Source organism: Panthera uncia, assembly GCF_023721935.1.
Source record: "Panthera uncia isolate 11264 chromosome B3 unlocalized genomic scaffold, Puncia_PCG_1.0 HiC_scaffold_1, whole genome shotgun sequence".
NCBI classification, from domain to species: domain Eukaryota; kingdom Metazoa; phylum Chordata; class Mammalia; order Carnivora; family Felidae; genus Panthera; species Panthera uncia.
Genome location: NW_026057582.1, coordinates 97567853 through 97589967, shown reverse-complemented (window position 1 = coordinate 97589967; position 22115 = coordinate 97567853). Strand labels below are relative to the sequence as shown.

At 35.5% G+C, this 22115-nt stretch overlaps 1 protein-coding gene across 3 annotated transcripts in view; it reads right to left on the bottom strand.

The window, feature by feature from the left end:
- Positions 1–22115, bottom strand: part of TCF12 (transcription factor 12) — a 374877-nt gene that overhangs the window by 32594 nt on the left and 320168 nt on the right. For all 3 annotated transcript variants that reach the window (XM_049613680.1, XM_049613681.1, XM_049613682.1), the window contains 5 exons: positions 16706–16811; positions 15505–15644; positions 15083–15227; positions 14693–14757; positions 6095–6173 (listed from right to left, as the gene is read on the bottom strand). In XM_049613680.1, the coding sequence (XP_049469637.1) occupies positions 6095–6173; positions 14693–14757; positions 15083–15227; positions 15505–15644; positions 16706–16811 (535 nt within the window). The remainder of the gene's footprint in view (positions 1–6094; positions 6174–14692; positions 14758–15082; positions 15228–15504; positions 15645–16705; positions 16812–22115) is intronic.

Here is a 22115-nt window from a genome sequence, read left to right as displayed (position 1 = left end):
AAAACACATTATTTAATTTGGAAAATATCACCATGAAAATTTTTAATGTCATTTATTCTTCAACTTTAGAAAAGTAGCACTAACACACAGCAAAAAAACATACAAGTTCAGAGTAGAAAAAAATAAAAAGGAAGAAAACGATAAAAAAAAGACAAAAGGATTAATTCATTCATGTGTTTAAGACAATACAGCCTGTGCAGTTGGAAATAATTTATTTACAGAAAATAATTAAAACCATTAGTTATTAATATTAGTTATTAATAAATGCTTCAGTGACAACCTGAGTTATAGGAGAAATATGAAGTTGGAGAACTTGCAGGTTTACTTAATTTGTCTGATTTACTGCTAAATGAAGTTTTAACCTATGTTCTTTGTACCAAGCATGTTGTTGCAGATTACTTGCCAAATTTAGGAAACAATGAAAATGTATGGTAAATCTTAACTATTATAGTTCACTTCAGTTGAATAACTTAGTAATTGTATTCCCATCAATCAAATATATTTTATAAGTTGAAAAGTTGGATAAAGTTTTAACCTGATTAAATTTCACAATTATATGCATACTGTTGTGATTACATAGGAAAATTTTAAATAGTAAAACTGTGAGAAAAAAATATATATTATGTACTTCATCAGCAAACAATTTTTTTTTTTACTTGTAGGCAAATTACAAATTATTCTGAGAACCATTAAAGGTTTCCTGCTGGACATACAAACACAGTCATAATTCAACTACATGAATTATGGACAATCTAAAATTGAGCATTGAAACAGAAGCTTGCGAACTTAAAATTAACAAGTAGAATTTAGTAACCAGAGAAACCCAGTAACTGACTATATGAAGAACTCCTATAAATAACCAGCCAACACCTTTCCACTGATTTCAGTACATTAGTGCTTTCCAAGCACTGATGCAGAATTATGAATTTTATGTGGATAAATGGTTATTCCTAATCCATTTTGAAAAAGACCCTAAATTACTTTTAATGTAATTTCTTTTAATGTTTACAATATTTTATTTTCCAACATTTTCCTCCAACCTTCCCATTCCTCTTTGGGTGATCAGCCTGTAACAGGACTCTAATCATCAAATTATTTAATCTACATCAGATATTAATACAAGTTTTATGTTTAAACACCTCAGAATTGTTAACATGCATCTGCTTGGCAAAACATGCGATTTTTGTGGTTCTCCAACTAGTTTAGGGTTGAGGAATGAGATATGTGCACTGAGTTACTCAGGTAAGAAATCATCTATATTCATTATTTTATTGATAGTGATATGAAGAAACCATGCTAAGGTCTATATCCAAAATGTAATCCATTAAACTGGAAAAATACACATATACTCAAACCGGTTTTGTTTTTATTATAGACTGGGCTGCCCCAGTGTGACATACTTGGTTAAAACAGAATACTAATGTGTTTAAATCAGGGATATCTGTTTGAACTTTATAGACATGCCAAGTTATATCTCATGGACAGAGCTCCTTGAACCCCAGTTAGTAGTTTAAAACATTATGCTATTAGTCATAAAGAAGATGACTGGATAGTTAGATAGAGTTATTAGTTCAGTAGAAATCAATCCTATTGCTGATGTTGGCATCTCTATCTCTAGCTTGTAACATTACACAAATATTGTAGAGAATAGAGAACACGGTATTTCCCACCTTCCTTCCCTGTCACCTCATATTTGGTGTAGACCTATCAAGAGGCTTGGGGCTTATTCTTCCTTCTATTAATAAGCATAAGGTTTAGGGGTGCCTGGGTGGCTCAGTCGGTTAGGCGGCCGACTTCGGCTCAGGTCATGATCTTGCGGTCCGTGAGTTCGAGCCCCGCATTGGGCTCTGTGCTGAAAGCTCAGAGCCTAGAGCCTGTTTCAGATTCTGTGTCTCCCTCTCTCTGACCCTCCCCCGTTCATGCTCTGTCTCTGTCTCAAAAATAAATAAACGTTAAAAAAAAAATTAAAAAAAAAATAAGCATAAGGTTTCAACTGTTTATGCAGTTACCAATTTCTGTAATTGCCTGGGCTTTTTAGTGATCACCCTAAAAACCTAGTTCTTATTCAAGAAGGATTGTAATAAACCTACCAGCTATTAAAATATAATTATAATGACTGTTTCTAGAAAACAAGCTAGCTAGGTAATTAGGAGAAGTGAGTTTTTGGCTAGAAAATGTGGAAAGGCTTTCTTTGATCACTAAATCCAAAATTCACCCAGTGTTTCTGATCTGCTCACTAAGTGGAACTTAGAATTAACTGGTTAATTAATTTAGAGACTAGATACCAACATTTTATACGGCTGAAAGAAATTCTTAGGACCACTTATCATGCATTTTCTTATTTTGTTAGTTGTTTCCCTTTGTAATCTCACCTTAAACTGAAACTTTCATGAGATCCCTCATACTTGGAAAAGGCTGGATAATCAATGTAGTACTCAGTGCTTTGCTTTCCACAATCTGGCTCCAGCCAACCTTTCCATTTTAGTGCTTCACACTTCCATACGTGAAGAGTTCATAATCGGTCATCCCCATGACTCTGGATGAAGAAGTCATGTGCTTTTTTTTTGCATCTGGATCTTTGTTATACTCTTCCCTTTAGACCCAGGAAAACTCTCCTCTTAAAGTCCTGCTCTCTTCATGAAGTTTATCGTGACCGTTCTACAGCTTAGAGTGAATTCTGATGGTTGTATTTTCATGTATTTATCTTTTTTAAAAAAATGTTTATTTGTTTATTGAGAGAGAGAAAGAGAGAGGAAGAGGGGGAGGGGGAGAGAGAGAAGGAAGAAGGGAAAGAGAGGGAGAGAGAGACAGGCAGAGAGTGAATCCCAAGCAGGCTTCGTGCTGCCAGCCCAGAGCCCAACACAGGGCTTGATCTCACAATTGTGATATCATGACCTGAGCTGATATCAAGAGTCAGATGCTTAACCAACTGAACCACCCAGGCACCCCATGTGTTTACCTTTTATTTTCTCAGCTAAACTGAAAACCTGCTGAAGTCAGATGATTATCAAACACCAGGCACACTGACAGATGATTAAAGTAAATAAATATCTGATTAGGCAAAACTAAGGAATCCTTTCTTCCTTCTCTTCCTCCATTTCTATTGTAAATGTTTTGAAGATTGCTACTGAGAACTGAAATTATTAAACCCTTATTTATTTATATTCCAGAAGGAGGTAAAGAAAGGAAAAACATGGTTTTGTCTGTCTGCTCTCCAAGTTCCCCCAGTAAACACATTCTCTTAAATACTTGTGTCCTTTGCTAAATGACAACTGTGATAGACATAGCCATTCTTCTCTTCTACCTTGCTGCCAGAGCCCTGATTTTGTTCAAAAGGGGGTGGGCTATCTATCATTTCCTGGCATGAACCAGAAAAGAGTAACTTTAGAGTTCTCAGGGTAAATCCTGATGTCTAAGATACACATGGTGGTCCCATTTCTGTTATGACCAGTGTGTTAGTGCCCAGTGCTGGCTGAAGACTCATGAGGGCCAATCTGTTGAAGAGGCTTCTGAAAAAGATTCTTAAAATACAAACAAAAGATAGTCTCTTTTCTTCTAGTGAACACTGTTATGTCCACATATGGTACCTTGAACTGCTGAACTTGCCAGCAGCCTGAGGAAGAACTGCAAAAGTAGTAGAGCAGGAGCTTGGCCATACTGGGGCCAAGAAATTTGCCCTGCTATGGGCTTCCTGTCATGAAGATAAGCATCCCCTTATTATTTAAGCCAGCCAAGACAAGAGTTTCTCTTCCTTTCAGCCTAAAGCATCCCAACTGATATAACAGCACCACCTCAGAAGTTCCTCACAAGCATGCTCTAGGTAGAAATATACGTTCTTGGCCTGAAAAAGTTCCTAAGGAAAATGAGTGGAATTTAAACAAGAATGATGATTACCTTAGAAGCTGCCTATGTGGCTCTTCACCTGTGTATCCATCCTCACAAGGCCTATGCCAGTCTGACTGATGCTCAGGTATACAGAACAGGACAAGTGTAGAGAGCACACAGTGGGTGAATTTTTTACTCTAGTTAACAGGCCACTGCCATTCAAGGTACAAAATAAATTCCACATATTGTGTAGAAGCTCTAGTTTGCTCCCTCTTTTTCATTTTTCCTTCAACTATGAATAATTTATCACGTTGTGCTTTCCTTTTTCCTTCTCTCTTTATATTTCTGCCAATTTGGAGTGTGTGTGTTACGTGTGTGGTGACAGGAAGGAGATACTAGATACAGGAGATGGGAGAGAAATGCACTTGCATAAAATCAGTCTTTGATGTGCTGTTTCAGTAGGAATATAATAAGCATTAAATGAAAGAAAATATTTTTCTTCGATTATGACTGAATTGAAAAAGAAGCCTATTAATATCTTCATTACATACTTCAGTAGATCATATATTTTCATTAATCAGCTGAATTAAAGGGGAAAAAAGGATATCACCCAATAAACACCAAATAAAGATGGAGAAGGAAATGTAAGGTTTTACTCTGGACCATTTTTTTTTTGAAAGATGTCAAAGTCTCTGATTTTCCATTTTAGTGATGCCCCCTCATAAATACTGAACTCCTCTGCTGCCTGACTTCCCACCCAGTATTAATAAAAAAAAAACAAAGGGCATGTTTATAGCCCTTCCCTATAGAGGAAGAGAGGAGGTGGGAACATATAGTAAGGACCAATATTCTCATCTCTGATGAGAAAGGAAAACAGGCTGTGGCAAAAATGACACTGATAATTTGAGTAAAACTGTGCCAGGAGGGTGAGTAGGGTTAAAGTTACATCATTCTTCCTGTAATTTCAGCTCTCTGTTAAATAACAACTCTAAGTCAATGGGTCTTTCATAGTCCTGTCTATGTAGGGAACAGCTGTTCAACTTTTACTAGACAGCTGAAGCCATGGTGTCTGAGAAAGTGGCAGAACCCACTAAGAGCTGAAAGCAGCTGCCAGCAGTTCATCATCTCCACACTGGAATGCTTCTTAGCAGAGTCACAAAGCTAATACACAAAGCACAGGTGATAGCCAGGGCCCTGATATACCAGAGCCCAGATTTTTCAGAAACCCTACGCAATGCAAAGAAGTTTAACAACAACAACAACAACAACAACAACAACAACAACAACGCTACATGGGCTTAATTAATGACTTGATCAGAAAAAGAGAATCATTTCTGAGGTAGACTGCTGCAAGAATATGGCAATTTTTACCCAAAGGCCTAATGCCTTTTCCTAAGAATACATTTCTTCTTCAGCATGTTTTTTTCCTTCAAATGTTGCTCATAAAAACATCATACAAGTTTTAAAATTATAGCTTAATATATATTAAGCATTTTCCTATAATTTTATTTATTTCTAAGATTTAAGAATTCCTATTTATAATAGTAACAATTATATCTCAACAAATTTATACTGTAGGATAGAATCTGGAATCTGTCACAGCAAATATGGAAAAAAAAAAAAAACAGGAAAGAGTAAAGCAAATCTGAACCACTTATTTTTAACTCCACTAACAACAGTATTTATCCACATTCACAGACTTCTTTTCCTTAGCAAAAAAACTACATTATTCCCAAGAATTACATATATATATATATATACATATGTTTATATATATAAACACATATATATAAAATAACTTAATAACTTAGTGAACCTAAAAATAAAGAGAAGCTATCTAGCAGAAAGTTATTAATCTCTGAGTCCTACAAGTGGTACATGGAAAATGCAGAGAATAAGGAAGAAAGAAGTTACATGTACTTCTAAATAGATTATTTTGTATACTTTCTATGCCACCTTACCCAAAATTTTGATTTACCACCTCTATATTTTGCTTTCATCCCAAATGTCTAGCCTTATTTTTATCCTGTTAAAACAACTGTTCTTAGAAATTATACCAAATTAAGAATCAGAAAAGAGTAATTCACAGTTAGCAAATATTTCATTATTCTCCAAAATGAACTCAAGAAGGCTGTTTACATGTTTTCTCAAAATTCAGATAATTTTATCATGAACTTTTACTGTATTTTATTGGAAAATAAACAAAGTTCAAATATTTCAAAGTAGCTCCATGCATGTTTTTAAGTCGATAGATAAAAGAGCAGCCTACCTGTGAGAGGTGAGGGTGATCCCACTGGTGTTGATGGGTTTGATGGAAAACTACTGCTGGTATGGTCAGGAGAATAAATCTAACCAGAAAACAAAATATGCATGTATCAATATGTGACAACAAAAATATAAATCCATTTGCATGGAGTTATTTTTATAATCTAAGTTGCCACCCATAAAACTCAGAATGAAAAATTTATTTCTTCAATTTAGGACTATTTCATTACATAAAGGCTGTTTACAGTTTTAAAACTAGGATTAAAAAGTCTTATATATTCTGGGGGTGCCTGGCTGACTCAATCAGTAGAGCATGTGACTCTTGATCTTGGGGTCATGAGTTTGAGCTCCATGTTGGACACAGAGAATCCTTAAAAAAAGGATCATATATACTCTAATAAGAGAGGAATAAATAAATCATATCCATTTATTATCAATAGTTGAAAATTATTTGTTTCTGTTAGAACAAAAAAGAGAAGTGACTTTAAAGTTAAGTCTAATAACCTTTCTAGAATATATCATCTAAATAAGTGATATCCATTAAAAATAATTATCTCAGGAAACTGTTACCTTTTGAAGACAACAGTCTTTAAAAACAGTTTTAAAGGCCAAAGAAAATATTTTTAAAAATAGTTACCCTTTATTTCTCATTTAAAAAGCTCTCAGTTTGGGGCCCCTGGGTGGCTCAATCGGTTAAGCATCCGACTTTGACTCAGGTCATGATCTCACAGTTTTTGAGTTTGAGTCCTGCATCAGGCTCTGTGCTGACAGCTCAGAAACTGGAGCCTGTTTCGGATTCTATGTCTCCCTCCCTCTCTCTCTGCCCCTTCCCTTCTCACGCTCTGTCTGTCTCTCTCAAAAATAAACATTAAAGGGGCGCCTGGGTGGCTGAGTTGGTTAAGCGGCCGACTTCGGCTCAGGTCATGATCTCGCGGTCCGTGAGTTCGAGCCCCGCGTCGGGCTCTGTGCTGACAGCTCAGAGCCTAGAGCCTGTTTCAGATTCTGTGTCTCCCTCTCTCTGACTCTCCCCCGTTCATGCTCTGTCTCCCTCTGTCTCAAAAATAAATAAATGTTAAAAAAAAATTAAAAAAAAAATTAAAAAAAATAAAAAAATAGTTCTCAGTATGATCAACTACATTTTTGCCAAATTTAGCTACAAACGTATTGTGCAAAATCAAGCTTGCTCTCAAAGGATATTTTGTCACCCTTGAGGAAAGTGGAAGAAACCCTAAAAGTCCTTCAGAAAATGTTCCCAAAATGATTTATGGACTTCACTTCCTAAGAGGTCCACTTCAAATAAGATAACATCTGGATGCATAAATTTTGGCATTTTGGCTAAGTTTTGCTGCAATATTTTATATTTATTTCATATTGCAAAAAAAAAAAGTGACAGACAATAGTGACACGTTTACCTAATTAGCCATTAAATATTTTAAAAGTCTCTTTAATCCAAGTATTAAGAGTCCCTAGGAAGTTTTCTCTATGACAATTCTATCTCTATAATGAGCGTAATAAACCATCTTCACATCTCAACACTTAACTTAGGGCAGCAAATCAACTTATGTGAATGAATTTAAAAAGGAAAACTACTTGTGGGTGAAAGGAGTCATCCAATAGAAATACTCTTTCTCTGAATGAGCTTAGACTTGTAATGAATTTAATGAGGTCCCAATTATGGCAAACAAGGGGGTCTCAGCACTGGTTTCAAACACAGTGTAATATGCTGAGAAAGCCAGAAACTGGGGCAGGTTCATGTAAAACAAAACTCCACAAGTCATAATCATTAAACACAACAGCTTTTATTTTTAAAAAGAAGAAAGTATTAAATGAATTGTAAGCAGCCAGAGAGACCATTTTCCTTTGACTACAAATGGATATACCTACCTCAAAGAAAATACACCAATTTGTATAATGTTACTAAATTCTAACTGTAAATGCCTTCAATCACCAAATCTCTCCAAACAGCCAGATCTAGAAGTTGTATATTCAAGTTAAAAAGCCATTTTGGAAAAGCAAAACTATCAAGAAGACTTCAAAGGACATTATGGAAGGACTGAGTAACAGGGAGGGTAGTATGTTATATATATACATTTTTTTTTAAATTTTTTTTTTCAATGTTTTTTATTTATTTTTGGGACAGAGAGAGACAGAGCATGAACGGGGGAGGGGCAGAGAGAGAGGGAGACACAGAATCGGAAACAGGCTCCAGGCTCCGAGCCATCAGCCCAGAGCCTGACGCGGGGCTCGAACTCACGGACCGCGAGATCGTGACCTGGCTGAAGTCGGACGCTTAACCGACTGCGCCACCCAGGCGCCCCTAGTATGTTATATTAAGATCAATACTATTGGTCTTAAGGTTGTTACCTTGTAAAAAATCAGGATATGCATGTGAAAATTAGCTAAAGGTCACATTTTGGTTCCTAGTGGGCTACATACATAAAGTAATTTAAACCATATGTGTAAATTAGGTAAGGTCACCACACTTCAACAAAAACATATCTCAACATATCCCTTAACTTTTATAAATCACTATTTCTCACATTCAAGATTCAAGTAATTACAACTTTTAGGAACACCTGATGCTAACTTTTATGAAACATGCCTTAACTATAATATTGGTAAGGAAGGGAAGAGTTGACAACATTGATGGTGGGTGCATGAGCAGTGAGGAAAGTTTCAGTTTCATGCAAAACTCCCTCTTATTATAAACTAGACATACTCACTGATTTTTTATTTCCTTGTAAAGATTAACAGCAGGAAAGCATTGGAGAAACAGTACTGCCTCTCTGTCATACCCTCCTGGTTTTGTTGTTTCCTCATAGTGTTTACATTAATCCTTAACTGTCTAAACTTGCTTATTTGTTTTATTATCTGTCTCTTACATTTTTACCTCAGTAAAATGTATGCTCCAGAAGAGCAAGGACTTTGTCTTATTCAGACAAAATTTGAATTGTACAGGATTTGCAGTAGCTTGCAGTACCAACAGTGCTGGTAAATATATACTTGTTGAAAGAATGAATGGTTATTATCCTTGTGAGAAGTTTCTATTCGAGTATTTCTTTTAAATCACTGGATGTAGAATACATAGGCTCCATCTCTCTTTCACACTTCCAGTTTCTTAATATAGATTTCCCCAAAAGCTCTAGTCTCAGTTTTCTTTTCTATTCACCTGTGTTTTATCTCCTGGTAGTATCACTTCTGTAAAGTATCAACTATGACATCTCTGTGAATGACTACTAAGTTGACATTTCTATCCTCACAATGGTTGCTGGACTTCTCCATCTGGACATATTCTTTCATTTCAAGCTTGTTATGTCAAGCCAAACTTTGCATCACTGCTCCAAGCTTCCTACCTTTTCCCATCTTTACTCTTCTGTTTCCTCTACTTCAGCATCGGCATTCTCATGGTCACCAATATCACTCTCTTTCTCCAACTTCTCCCCTCCACCCTTCCCCACCACAGACTGCCAATACCTACTATTCTCTAGAAGGTCTCTGGGATAGGCACACGTCCTTCTCATCACCATGACACTGCTTTAAACCTTTACTAGAACTTGTAAATGGATCATTTAAGTCTTTATATATCTAGTTACTCCCTGCTCCTTTCACCCCTTATATAATTGCCAGAGTTATTGTTCCCAACCAGTTTTAAACAGTCAAATCCCACACAGTGCTTCCTGCAGCCCGCTAAATAGAACAGAATGACATTTGAGATCTTCCCTAATCTGGTCACAATAATATCTAACTTATAACCTACTTGTAACATTTTGTACCCTATTATCCAAACAAAATATGTATTTTTTTTCATTTTCTGAACACAGCTTGTCCTTTCAAAATGCCGGTTTCTTAATTTCTCCCTGATGGAATTCTAAACCACATGGGAGCCCAGCTCACACATCATCTCCCTCTTTACACTCATCTTCACCTCCTTCACACTCTTAGAATAACCTGTATTTCTCTTTGGTCTTTTACTTCACGTTATTTTAAACATTAACATTTTTAGTATGTGTGTCATATCTTCTCTCCTTGACTGTAAGCTCTTTAAAGGCAGAGACCTCACATCATTCTGCACTGAATCCATCATTGCCTATCATTGTCTTATGCAAGTAGGTGCTCAGTATTTATTTATTTTTTTAAAGAGACTTGAGCAATTAAACTGCACTTGAAATTTGCTATTCATACTTTTTGATAAAAAGCAAGACTCAGTAAATGGTAGTATTTATCTTAGTATTTATGTAATGGGGTTCAGTAACAGAGCTACCAAAGGGGTTAAAAGATCTTGTTATAAAGGTGAATTCATCTACAAATCAGTTTTGTGGTTACAAGCTTTGAGAACAATGATATGGTGATGTTCTACTATTTTTGAGAATTAGTGTTGATGTATGAAGCTGTCCATACTACACTGTTGGGCAGGCATGGGTTTTTGAGGATATAAGTAGACTTTCAAGACTAGCAAATGAGGGCTTTTAAAAATCACTGTAAAGGCACATATCAAGTATAAAACATATCAAGTATCAAAATATATAATATGGTGTTTTTTCAAAAGCAGCTTCTCCATTTGTGTAATAAAAGGCATTTTCTCCACTCACCCACCACACTGTCTAGTTCTACTTTGCCCTAAATTAAAGTGATGACAGACAGAATTGTTATTAATACTTTTCCTGAACTGACAGATAGCCTGGCAAATTACAGGACTTTTTCTTCTTTTACTTTCATAAAAAGAATGGGTATGTGGGGAGAGAAGGAGCAATACAACATTAAAAAAACAGGATAATACAGCCTTTTAGATCACAGAGCAATTCACTAAACTTCACCTCTCTATGTTTATTCTATCACCAACCACATACAAATTATATTTATTCTATAGAAACTGTTGTTACTTTTAAGAAATTCTAACATTCGGCTTTACTGGATAATGAACGTTCTAAATCAGGATTTCAGTACTTCTTGTACTTTCTGACCTTAAAGAACTCCAACACTGATATTTGAAAGAAAAAAAAAAGTCAGTCACTTAAAAAATGGGGATGGGAGTGATTTAGAATCTAAAGCATAAACACAAAGTAAGAACTCATTCTGCATGCAGTCCATGGTCCTCGTACTGTTAAATGACCAATGATGAATAACTCCCAATACCTTCTGCCAGGCTTAACCGGTAATATGCCTCATTTTACTGCAACAAATGAGGCTCCTCCTCCTATCAGTCATGGTCCATTCCAATCAGCAGGGTGCCAATAAGCCAGAAGCTAATGAAAAGGGCCTCAGACAAAAAAGAAACAATGGAGGGCTCCCAAGCCCAACCTTAGAACTGTGAGCCCAATTTTTTAAACACTACAGTGCACATTTCAGTTAATCTTTATTATGCTAATGTTATTGAGTCTAAGGAACAAAGAAACTTATTTCATGAATTACTTTTAAACGTCAACTTCCCTGAATTTTCTTTTCTTTTGTTAGAGACTACTGACCATTTAACTATCCAGATTAAAACACACACACACACACACACACACACACACACACACACACACACACTCTTTCTCTCTCCTTTGCTTGGAGGTAGAAATCAAAACATAAATTATCACAAAGAAGTCTGATATAATCAACAAAGTTAAACAGTCCTCTTGTTTGATCTCCTCTAAATTAAAGACCAAGTGTTTTGATATGGTATTAGGCACTGAAATAAACCAGATGTTTCTTCCTCTATATAACTCTCCATGGGCACAATCTTAAAGGGTTATTGTCTGGCAAATGTTCAGGGAAACACATTAGAAATGGCACGAATACCCAGATTTTCCTTTCCTTCTATCTACTCTAGTTTATTATCTAAACTAATGCATAATCCACAGGGCTTTGGGAACTTTGTGTAAATACTTTCATGTACAATTCTCTTTCTAGCTATCCTGAGATTAAGACCACAATTATCCTGGCTTAAACCTAAAATAAAGGAACCTTTGCAAATGTATTATCTGGCCTTACATGTTTAATCACAGTATTCTGTGTGCTTTTTAATACCTAAACTAAAGAACAAAGGTTGTACCCTGTGATGTTTCACACATGAAAGACCTTCTGAGACATGTATCAGACGACTGAAGAGCTAGAAATAACTCCTAATGACAATGCATGGTGTTTTCTCCATCTAAAACTAGATGCTATATTCAAAATGTCATATTCTAAAGAAGTTAAAATTTCAAAATACCCATGGTCACCATTTCCAAGTATCTGTAATACCTAACATAAAATTCTGATGTGTGTGTTAGACTCTCAAATATAATCCTCAGAAAATTCCTTCTCCTCATCTCTTCTAATCTTTCCTATTCCCCATGTAATGTTTTTGTTTTTCAGTACATTTTGTGAGCACTAAACTGAATGTGCATCTGTAATGGAAGTTAGAGAAAAGAATGTGTTTAGGGAGGTGTCTGGTGGGGAGGGGGCGGCAGATGGGTTGAAGGAAGGGATTTTCAAATGTGCAGACTATGGCACGCAGTGATGGAGCAGATGGAATGCATCACCGTCAGCTATGACAGAAATGATTTATGGAATGACCTGGCTGCTCCTGCCTAGTAACAACATAGGATGACAGAACTGGGTTTCCATGACAACCAAAGCCCACCCACTAACTAGATTAGACATTCTTCCCTGGCTTCCACTCACAGAGAAATTTTTTTTCCTAATGCCAATTGGTTTGGCTAGTATGCTGGTCATAATATGGGAAAACAGTCAACCACTAGAAGGGTAACTGAAAGGGAGCTTGAAGGACCACTGAGAACATCACAAATTGTTGCCTGCCTACCCACCAAGGTTCCTTTATAGAAGTTTTCCTTGCATAAAATAAACAAAAGAGTTTTGAGGAAAAAAGCCCCCAAAATGCAGGTTGTATTTTTTAAAGGTGCCTAGAATTGAAAGTTCAATGTAATTTCTCTTCCTACTTGTGAAATATCTGCTATTGGATTCTTTCAGAATCAGCAGAACAAATATGGCAAGCCAATCAAATACCCAGGAGGCATTCAGATTTAATATTATAGAATTTTATTTTTAAGCAGGTAGTTTTCATTAGGTGGGAGTAAGTCCAGAAAAAGTAGGACAACTTCCTTTAATCCTCATCAACACCCTGTAAAACAACACTCAGAGCATTCTCTTTCTGAAAAAACAGTAGTGAAGCTGGTCAGATCAAGGTTCTAACCTAATATATATGGGCTTTACCCTTCCTAGCTTGGTGATCCCTACGACAAACTACTTAATCTTTCTGAGCCGAAGTTACTTAACCTTTTAAACTTTAGTTCCTCTCTCTGATGTGGGGATAATAATGCCAACCTCACAGGGTTTTCTTGAGGATTAAATGAAACAAAGCACGTAAATGCTAAGTATAATGCATAGTGCCTAGTAAAGATTCAAATTATAGCTGGTATTTTTGTGGGTTTTGTTATTATCGTCACTATTTTTGTCATATGATGTTAAGACTGAATTCAACAAACATTTATTGAGCACTGTTTTGTGGGGTGCTCCACTATGTGGTTGATGAGTTTGCCTTGGCTTTATTTCTCAAGAAACTTGTACTGGGATGCAGAGAAAGGTTTATCTACAGAAACTAGATACAAAGAGGTTTATCTCTTTAAATGTTCAATGGTTGCTTCCTCTATTCACATATTAAGTGGTCTGCCTTCCCCAGGAATAGCAGTAAATGTTGTCTGATAGAGTTTAACTGTACCTCATAGAAAATGTAAGACAATTCTGTGGGAATTCTGAGAGGCATAACATTTAAGGGGAAAAAAGAAAAGAAATAAAAAGCCTTAGGAGACAAATTCATAAAGTCCAAAGCAGAAGGGCTTCTTTTAAATAAGTAGATTTGGAGTCTTTGTGGATTATTAGCAAACGCTTTCCCAAAATAATTCCAAAAGAAGGGATTTTAGTTTTGATATTTTAAGGATCAGCTAGCTATTAAAACAATCACTGCTTTCTCATTAATGATCTGATATGATATAAATTAGCTGCTCAAGAAAACATTATGAGATTCCTTTAAATCAGTTTTACTCATGTTAGCATTAGTTCCTTCAATGAATCTGGCTTTTTTTGGGAAAACTCTCCTTTCCTATTTTTTGAATGAATCAGTTGCAGATGACTTTCCCTTTTAAAAAGTATGTAAGCTACTTTTTGTCTTGGAAAAATTTCTCATGAAGGCACTTTCTTCTGTGGACCAGAAGAATAAGTGAAGAATAAATGAGTTGTCTTTCTTGGTTTCATTTGACTTACTTGAATGGGCAACTTACTAAGTATGTATTTAAAACTAATAAGTACATTTAATTATTAATCTCAGTAATTTGTTTTAAATTTAAAGATGCCCAAATTTCTCTTCCTTCTACTACATCTGTTCCATTAAGTCAAACATATTTAAGTTGAAGTTAGAAGGATAGGTCTTGCGGGAGTGGGGTTGGAAGGTGTTTTCCTGAGTTATTTTAAGAGCAGCATGAATCAATATAAACCAAGAATAGCTTTAAATGAGTTATGAAGTTGATTTTGTTATAACTACACCTTTTATGACATACTGTCCACAAAATACTGTTTAGCAGTGTAAAATTCATTCAGCAAAATATTTAAAATCAATACTCACAGATGCCAAAGCCTTTCCAAGTGCATCACCTGTCTGTGAACTTCCAGCGGCAGTCCCTCTGGTTCCTGAATATTTCAGGTAAAAAACAAAGAATTTTAGCAGGCAGACTTTTTTTTTTTTTTTAGCATTCTGCCATGATTTCAAGGGTGTTCTTTACTGTTATCTCACACACAGTCACAACAAATCACCAAATATTGTGTATGTGTTGTATTTAATGAGCTAATTTAAGATGGGTTCCTTACCAGTTTTTACATTAATGACAATTTAAAAGCTTTTCTTCCTTCCTTTCATTTTTAGACTCAATACTAAAAAATACATCGAAAGATGTGGGGTTCATTGAAAATCCCCAAAGTAGGTTTTAGGAAGTTGTGCCAACCCAAAGCAGCTCACCGAGAATGCTATCTGATCCATTGATGGGAGGAGTGTGTGAGGCAGCAACGTACGGCGAACTGCTGGTACTGCCACGATGGAAGCTAGACATTGGCGGGAGACTCGTGTTTATGTCTGTTGGTGAGACCGAGTGTGGAGGATAGCTCTAGAGAAAGGAGGAAAGAGACATAATCTATTAAATACACTTTCTGCACATATGGCTGGACAACTATGACAACAGGTCAAAAAGAACATTACAAGCTGGCAGCTATAAAGCGTTACTATTGTCACGTACTTTTTAAAAAGGCAGGCTAAATGCAGTAAGCCCTGAAGTATTTACATGTCAGAAGTTTTGGCAGAATCAAATCTTACACTTGTAATCCAAAGAGAAACACAAGTGAGGACAAAGTGCTGCCGCACCCTAGTCATGTGTTACAGCCTACCAAGCGGTCATGTGAATGAAGGCTGCCGTAACTACTGGACTGAGACATGTGGGAAGTGGAGGTCCCCAGAATTCCACCAAAACCAGGCTGGCTCATCCCATTTGATGAACTCCAAAGGTCAGAAGAATTGTGGGTCCCATCTAAGACGAAAAGAGAAATATAAAATTTTCCTTAGCTAAAACGTTTTCTTTTATTTAGATGATGCTCTAAGAATTCCAAAGGGTACCCTCCAGATACTCGTTCCCTGCCCCTTCTGACTCAGTCGTCCATCTACTTTTCTTCCCTCCAAACTGTGTAATTACTATTTAAAAAGAAGGAATAAGGCTTTATAGTTAGAGGAGAAAAAAAACAATCCAAACTGTAGTCGGTATATTGTTATAAAAATCCTTAGAAGATCTAAATTCTTATCAAGCAGGATAAAAAAAATCTCAAATTTGGGGATAGGTTGGATTTAATTTTGGTTAAATGGCATACCCATAAATATACAAAAAAGTTCTTTATAACAAGCAATGTACGTTATTATAAAAAACTATGAAACTGTGGAATAAATAAGTTTCTCTAACAGTAAACATAAGAAATTGATAATGACTATATTATAGACAGTCTTCAAATGAAATGTGTTAGCAATAACTTCACTCACCAGTGTAAAGTCAAGGAAGCGTTTATGTAGTGATTTATTGCTCCCATAGTATATGCTCCCCATAGTCCAAAACCACAGGAGACCAAATAAAAACGCAAGATACGAATTAAAGGAAATGCAACACTTTTTCTCTCTGAACAAGTCTTAATCTGTTCTATGATATTCACTGTATTTATATTGATCATTCTAGGGGTGACCTGAGTCTGCAATTTAAATAAGAAAGAGTTGTTAATAGCTTTCATTCACTTAAATTCTATGAGAAAGAGCAGCTCTACTCATTTTTCTCAAATGAAGTCCTTTATAAGTTCAATCAATACTAGATAGGCACTCCAAACGTTTGCTGGATATTCCGACTATATTGCAATCAGCAATAAATAACATTAGAAATTTTAATTTACTTTGGCCCCAAATGCATAGATATACCTGAATTCATACATACATTGATACATTTATACATGTGAATACCTGTGTAGGTATTCTCTTTCCTCACAGTTTTAAAATATTAGTTAATATACAATAGATAAACTGCTGCAGGATTGACAACTATCAAGCAGTACTTACCCTGCATAAAGAAAGTGCTAGCAAACATACTGGTTGGTGGCTTGGGAGATGGATAACTAGGAGATTCACGGTTGAAATCATCTGAACTTGGGGATGGTGCATATACCTTAAAATTAAATGGGAAATTTAATTAAAATGGCTATGAGTGTCATATCATTTGTGCAATATGAGTGCTACATTTCACCAAGGGCCTAAAAAGGCCTATCTAGTATCTATAAAGGCCTACCAGAAATCCAAAGAAGTGGACTAAATCCACATACGTAATCTAACTTGGTTACCACCTACATATTTGGTCTTGGCTGATTACTAGAGAAAAATACTACTCCAAATAATCTTTGTGTGACACTTACACCAGTGGTTGAACAAATCATAAATGCTGAATTTGCTTACAAAACACAAATCCATATATAGGCTCATGATTCAAAATGTGGTGGTGGAAACAGATGTCTTTTGAATATAGCATGAAATAGAATTTGGGTTCGTAAAATTCATTCTTTTCACTGTTATAAGATTTATCAAAAACAAAATGAGTTTGGTTAAAAGTTACTATACTTTGTTATTATTAAAAGATATCCATGAAAGGCACAACACGGGTTTTCAGGAACTTGTTTAACTTATTAGTAAGGTTAGCAAAATTAAAACCAAATTCTGCTGAGGGGTTTTCTTTAATTTCAAGCAAACTTCTAAGTCTGGCACAGCTATAAGAAAAATCTCATTTAATTTATCAGAACAGTATTAATTTCCTTTGGTAAACCTTTGCTTCAGATAAGCAAAATATGAACATTTTGAATTGGCAAATGGCCAAAATTGTCATTTCTCTGCAAAACTAAATGGGCAGCCAAATATCCTTAATAATTAAAACATGATAAAACCATTCTCATGGTGATTACTAAAATCAAGAAGGAAAACAAACAACAATTAAGGTGATGCATGCTCTGTAAAGGCAAAAGTAAACCAAGAGTCAGGAAGAATGGAAATGTGTCCTACTGAATGGTGTATGAAATGTATTTCTTTAGTTTGATAAGGGTATATCCATTAACTTTTACTCCAAAATAAAAACCCTAAGTGTTCACTTAAGTGGAAGCAAGTAGCTCCCTTATTAAAATTATGGGAGCATGTATAAAAATCATACACGTATTTGTAGCATGAGCATAGAAAATTTCTGTAATTATACATAAGAAATCCAGTAGTTATACCTCTGGACATAGAGGTATCCTTCCAGAGGATGTTTACTTTATGTCCTTCTACATAGTCTGGTATTTTATCCCGAGCAAACATGTTTGTCTATGCACTAATAAAAAAGTTGACGAAGCACACACTGAGATTAAAATGGGGGCCAAGATTTTATTTACATAAACCATCATTCATACTCATTTATTCTTCCTCTGAGGCATTTAACAACTGTAAAGACTTCTGACAAATCACCTAACCTTCCAAGACTCAATTTCCTCATTGGTAAGATGGTGCTAATAGTACTTGCATTAGGGGGTTGATGGGAAAATCAAATGAGATAATACATATACAATGTTTAGCACAGTAAGCTCTAAGCATTAGCTAATAGTATCTCAATCATTTTTCTATCATTCTTGTAGGAGCCATTATATTGCCAATACTGCCCTTGTTCAGTCCCTGAAGAATGTTCCTTATAGTTTTTGTCTGCACATTCCTACTTAAAAAACAATTCATCCTAAATAAAAGGTTAAAAAGTCAATTTTTACTCTTCTTGCTAGTTGTTTCAATACTACCATAGGTGTGTATTTTTAATGGACTGGCATTCAGGTTAGTTTCCTCTCACATCCCAGAGGTAAAAACATACACCTGTGGTACCTGAGAAGTTCATGACGAGACAGATTCCTAAGAACTACCTAGAAGGACCCTAGATAAAGAAATTTGGCAGATAAAATGTGTTTTCTTCCCCATTATACATATTAAATACACTTTTCTAGTTTAGTGCTATTATATGAGGTAGTGTCAGAATGAAATAATTGGGTATATACAGTTGTGTTTGGAATGTATTACACAGGCTGATGGGCAGGAAAAAGTTTTCAGGAAAGGAACTTTGCAATTTTTTCTTTTAATCCAGTTTCACTACCTAAACTTAGCCACAGCTAGATGTCCCGTGTCCCCTTTATACATAGATTTTCCTAAACGAGGCTGAAACTACAAATGATGAAGAATAAAGTAAATCCATAGACACAGTAAGAAAATACAAATGAGAATAAAATTCAGAAGACAGCATTATGCTTCTTGGTACAATTGCTTATTTACTATATACACCATCTCTGATCTCAAAGTAGGAAATAGAAAATTCTCTAATTCTATCCAGGTTATAGATTGAAACACTGTGTAAGCCTCTAACTTATGAAAAACAATTTCAGTTTTGATGTGCCATCTCACACAAAAAATCTATATAATATGGCCATTTAAATGTGTATTTTATCAATTTATATTTACTTATTCTTATTTCCATTCAATTCACTGTATCCCATGCATGATATACTTACACTTTAAAAAATCCTAAATGTTTGCAGTTATAAAAGCAAATAAAGGATAAATGTGACTAAACTGATTTACAAATCAAGGAGATACGCTGATCAGATAATGGTTAATGATCGTGGTCATGGAAAGCAAGAGAACCAAAAAACCCCACACAAAGCAGGAGAGACTTGCCTATTCTTATGTAAAAATTTTAAGCTGTATGGAAAAAAACAGGGCTCATTTTAGAGGTAAAGTTTTTTTAATGTTAGTCTTTATAAACACATTTTGAAAAATAAATGGACTTAGAAAAAATCGATCTTATAAATGAAAACGGTAAAAACTCTACTGTAAGTTTGTCATTTTATTTACTAACATAAGTTCAAAGTTTTTATCACCATAAAAGTGTTTTGAAAAACAAGGTTCCCTAAGAGGCCCATCTAACAGCATTTCTAACACCAGCCAAATAACTTTACTTTTGGTATCTCAACCACAGCTTGCAAAAACATAGATGCAATGTTATGAAGCAGCAGTTGTGCCAGTCTCAATTTTTCAGATCAAAGAGTTCTTGCGGCAAAGCGCAACTGATGTGGTCTCAAAGACTTTATTAACTCCAGATGTAGGGAAACAGTCCGCCAATTCCACAAAAAGAGCAAGTCTCTTTTAGTTACAATCAGTACTGGCCACAAATTAAAACCAGACTGCTTATGTCATCTGATCACCTGCACATAGATGCCAGGTTTTTTTTTTTCCTAGTTAATGATCTAATCATATGTTTACATCTTAAGTATGATTTTGTATCACAACAAACAATCTTAAAATTAAGAGAAAGGACTACATATGCTTTAAGATTATTAAAATCTACTAGGAGTCAAACTGTTTTTAAGAGAAATAGAGGGGCACCTGGCTGGCTCAGTTGGTATAGAGCATCTGACTCCTGATCTCAGGGTTGTGAGTTCAAGCCCCATGAGGGGTACAGAGATTACTTTAAAAAATAAAATCTTATAAAAAGGTACTAAAGTAATTTAAGATGTTCTATTAAGTGGTAGCTATTTAGAAATTTTCTTGAGAATTCTAGCTTCTAGGGGCACATGGGAGGCTCAGTTGGTTAAACATCCGACTTCAGCTCAGGTCATGATCTTGTGGTTCACGAGTTCGATCCCCACGTCGGGCTCTGTGCTCAGAGCCTGGAGCCTGCTTTGGATTCTGTGTCTCCCTCTCTCTCTGCCCCTCCCCCTCTTGCGCTCTGTCTCTCTCTCTCAAAACTAACATTAAAAAAAAGAAAAAGAAAAAGAAAAAGATAAGATAAAAAAAAAAGAATTCTAGCTTCTATTTCAGAATGTCAGGCTCATAGGAGTGATCATGGGACCGACCGTCTTTCTTCTTTCCCAAGCACTTATATTTTACCCTCCAGGAATGGTGATAAGAGTAATTCTGAGTGTATGTTGAACAGACTGTAACATTTATTCCAACTCAAATGAATATAACTGAAAATCTAAGTCTGATAGAAAAGAACAAATCCACAATATGTGTTTAATGTCCTCATCCCATCCACCCAAACTGACTTTAAGAGTGACAGAGCACGTTAGGGATGAGTATTTATCAATTACTCTTTTTTTAAAAATTTTTTATGTTTTTATTTTATTTTTGAGAGAGAGACAAAGTGCCAGTGGAAGAGGGGCAGAGAGAGAGGGACACATGGAATGTGAAGCAGGCTCCAGACTCTGAGCGGTCAGCACAGAGCCTGACGTGGGGCTTGAACTCACAAACCATGAGATCAGGACCTGAGCCGAAGTCGGATGCTTAACCAACAGAGCCACCCAGGCGCCCAACAATTACTCTTTACAGTGATTACACAATTATCCTTGGGATATTTTAGCTCATACAACCAACTGGAGTCAAGTTAACAAAAACATTCCTTTTTACTTGCTTGGATGATTCAGTTTAGTCATATGGATAACTCCAAATTCAGGGCAAATCATTCTCTGTTCAGCTTTTAAAGGCTAAGCTGTGCACTGTGTTCTTCCTTTCAGTGCATCCTTCTGTGATTAATACTGGAAATATCCTTGTCAGGCAGGGGGGCATAATGATTTTCTGATAGTTATTGAGAAAAGATGCAAAGAAGGAGAAGTTTTTGTTAAAAAGATAGGTTTTTCTTGTCTTTTTTTTTTTTTTTAATCTTGTCACATCCCAGTGATGAGTTAAAAGACGATGTCACTCCCCATGCCTTTAAAAATAGATCCATAGCCTGTGTGGTGGCTGATATTTTTAAATGTTCCAAATGATGAGAAGATGAGTTGGGAATTTTCTTTAGTATGTGAGAATAGCTATATATCTTAATTAAGATACCCTTCCACAGAAAATGAGAGGAATGATTTAGATGAAATCTATCCAACAGAAGTTTCTGTGAAGATGAAAATGTTCTACATCTGTGCTACAGAATACAGTAGCCACGAGTTACATGACTACTGAACACTAGAAAGGTGAATAGTACAACTGAGGAATTGAATTTTTAATTATACTTTAATTAATTTAAAGTCTTCTGTGACTAGTAGTTACTATATTCAACAACATAAGTTTAGATAATTTTTCCTTACCTAGTTTACAATTGCATAAATTACTGTGAAAAAAAAATTCTTGGAGTCTCATAAGCTCCAAGGCCTATGAAAACCAAAATCAGCCTAAACTGTCAAACAATTTAGGAACACCTTCACCTGATTTGGAAAAAAGAAAGGAGAAGCTTATATCCACTTTTCTAAACGTGCTCTAAAATACAGTAATCATTATCAAGATTTTATCCTGTTTAGGCTTCTATTAGCTCAGTTGTCAAGATGATTTGAATAGCAGTTTTCTTTAAATTGCAATATGTTAAGTATCATTAAAGACTTCAATACATGCTAATATGGACCTCCAATATATGAAAAGTTTAAAATAA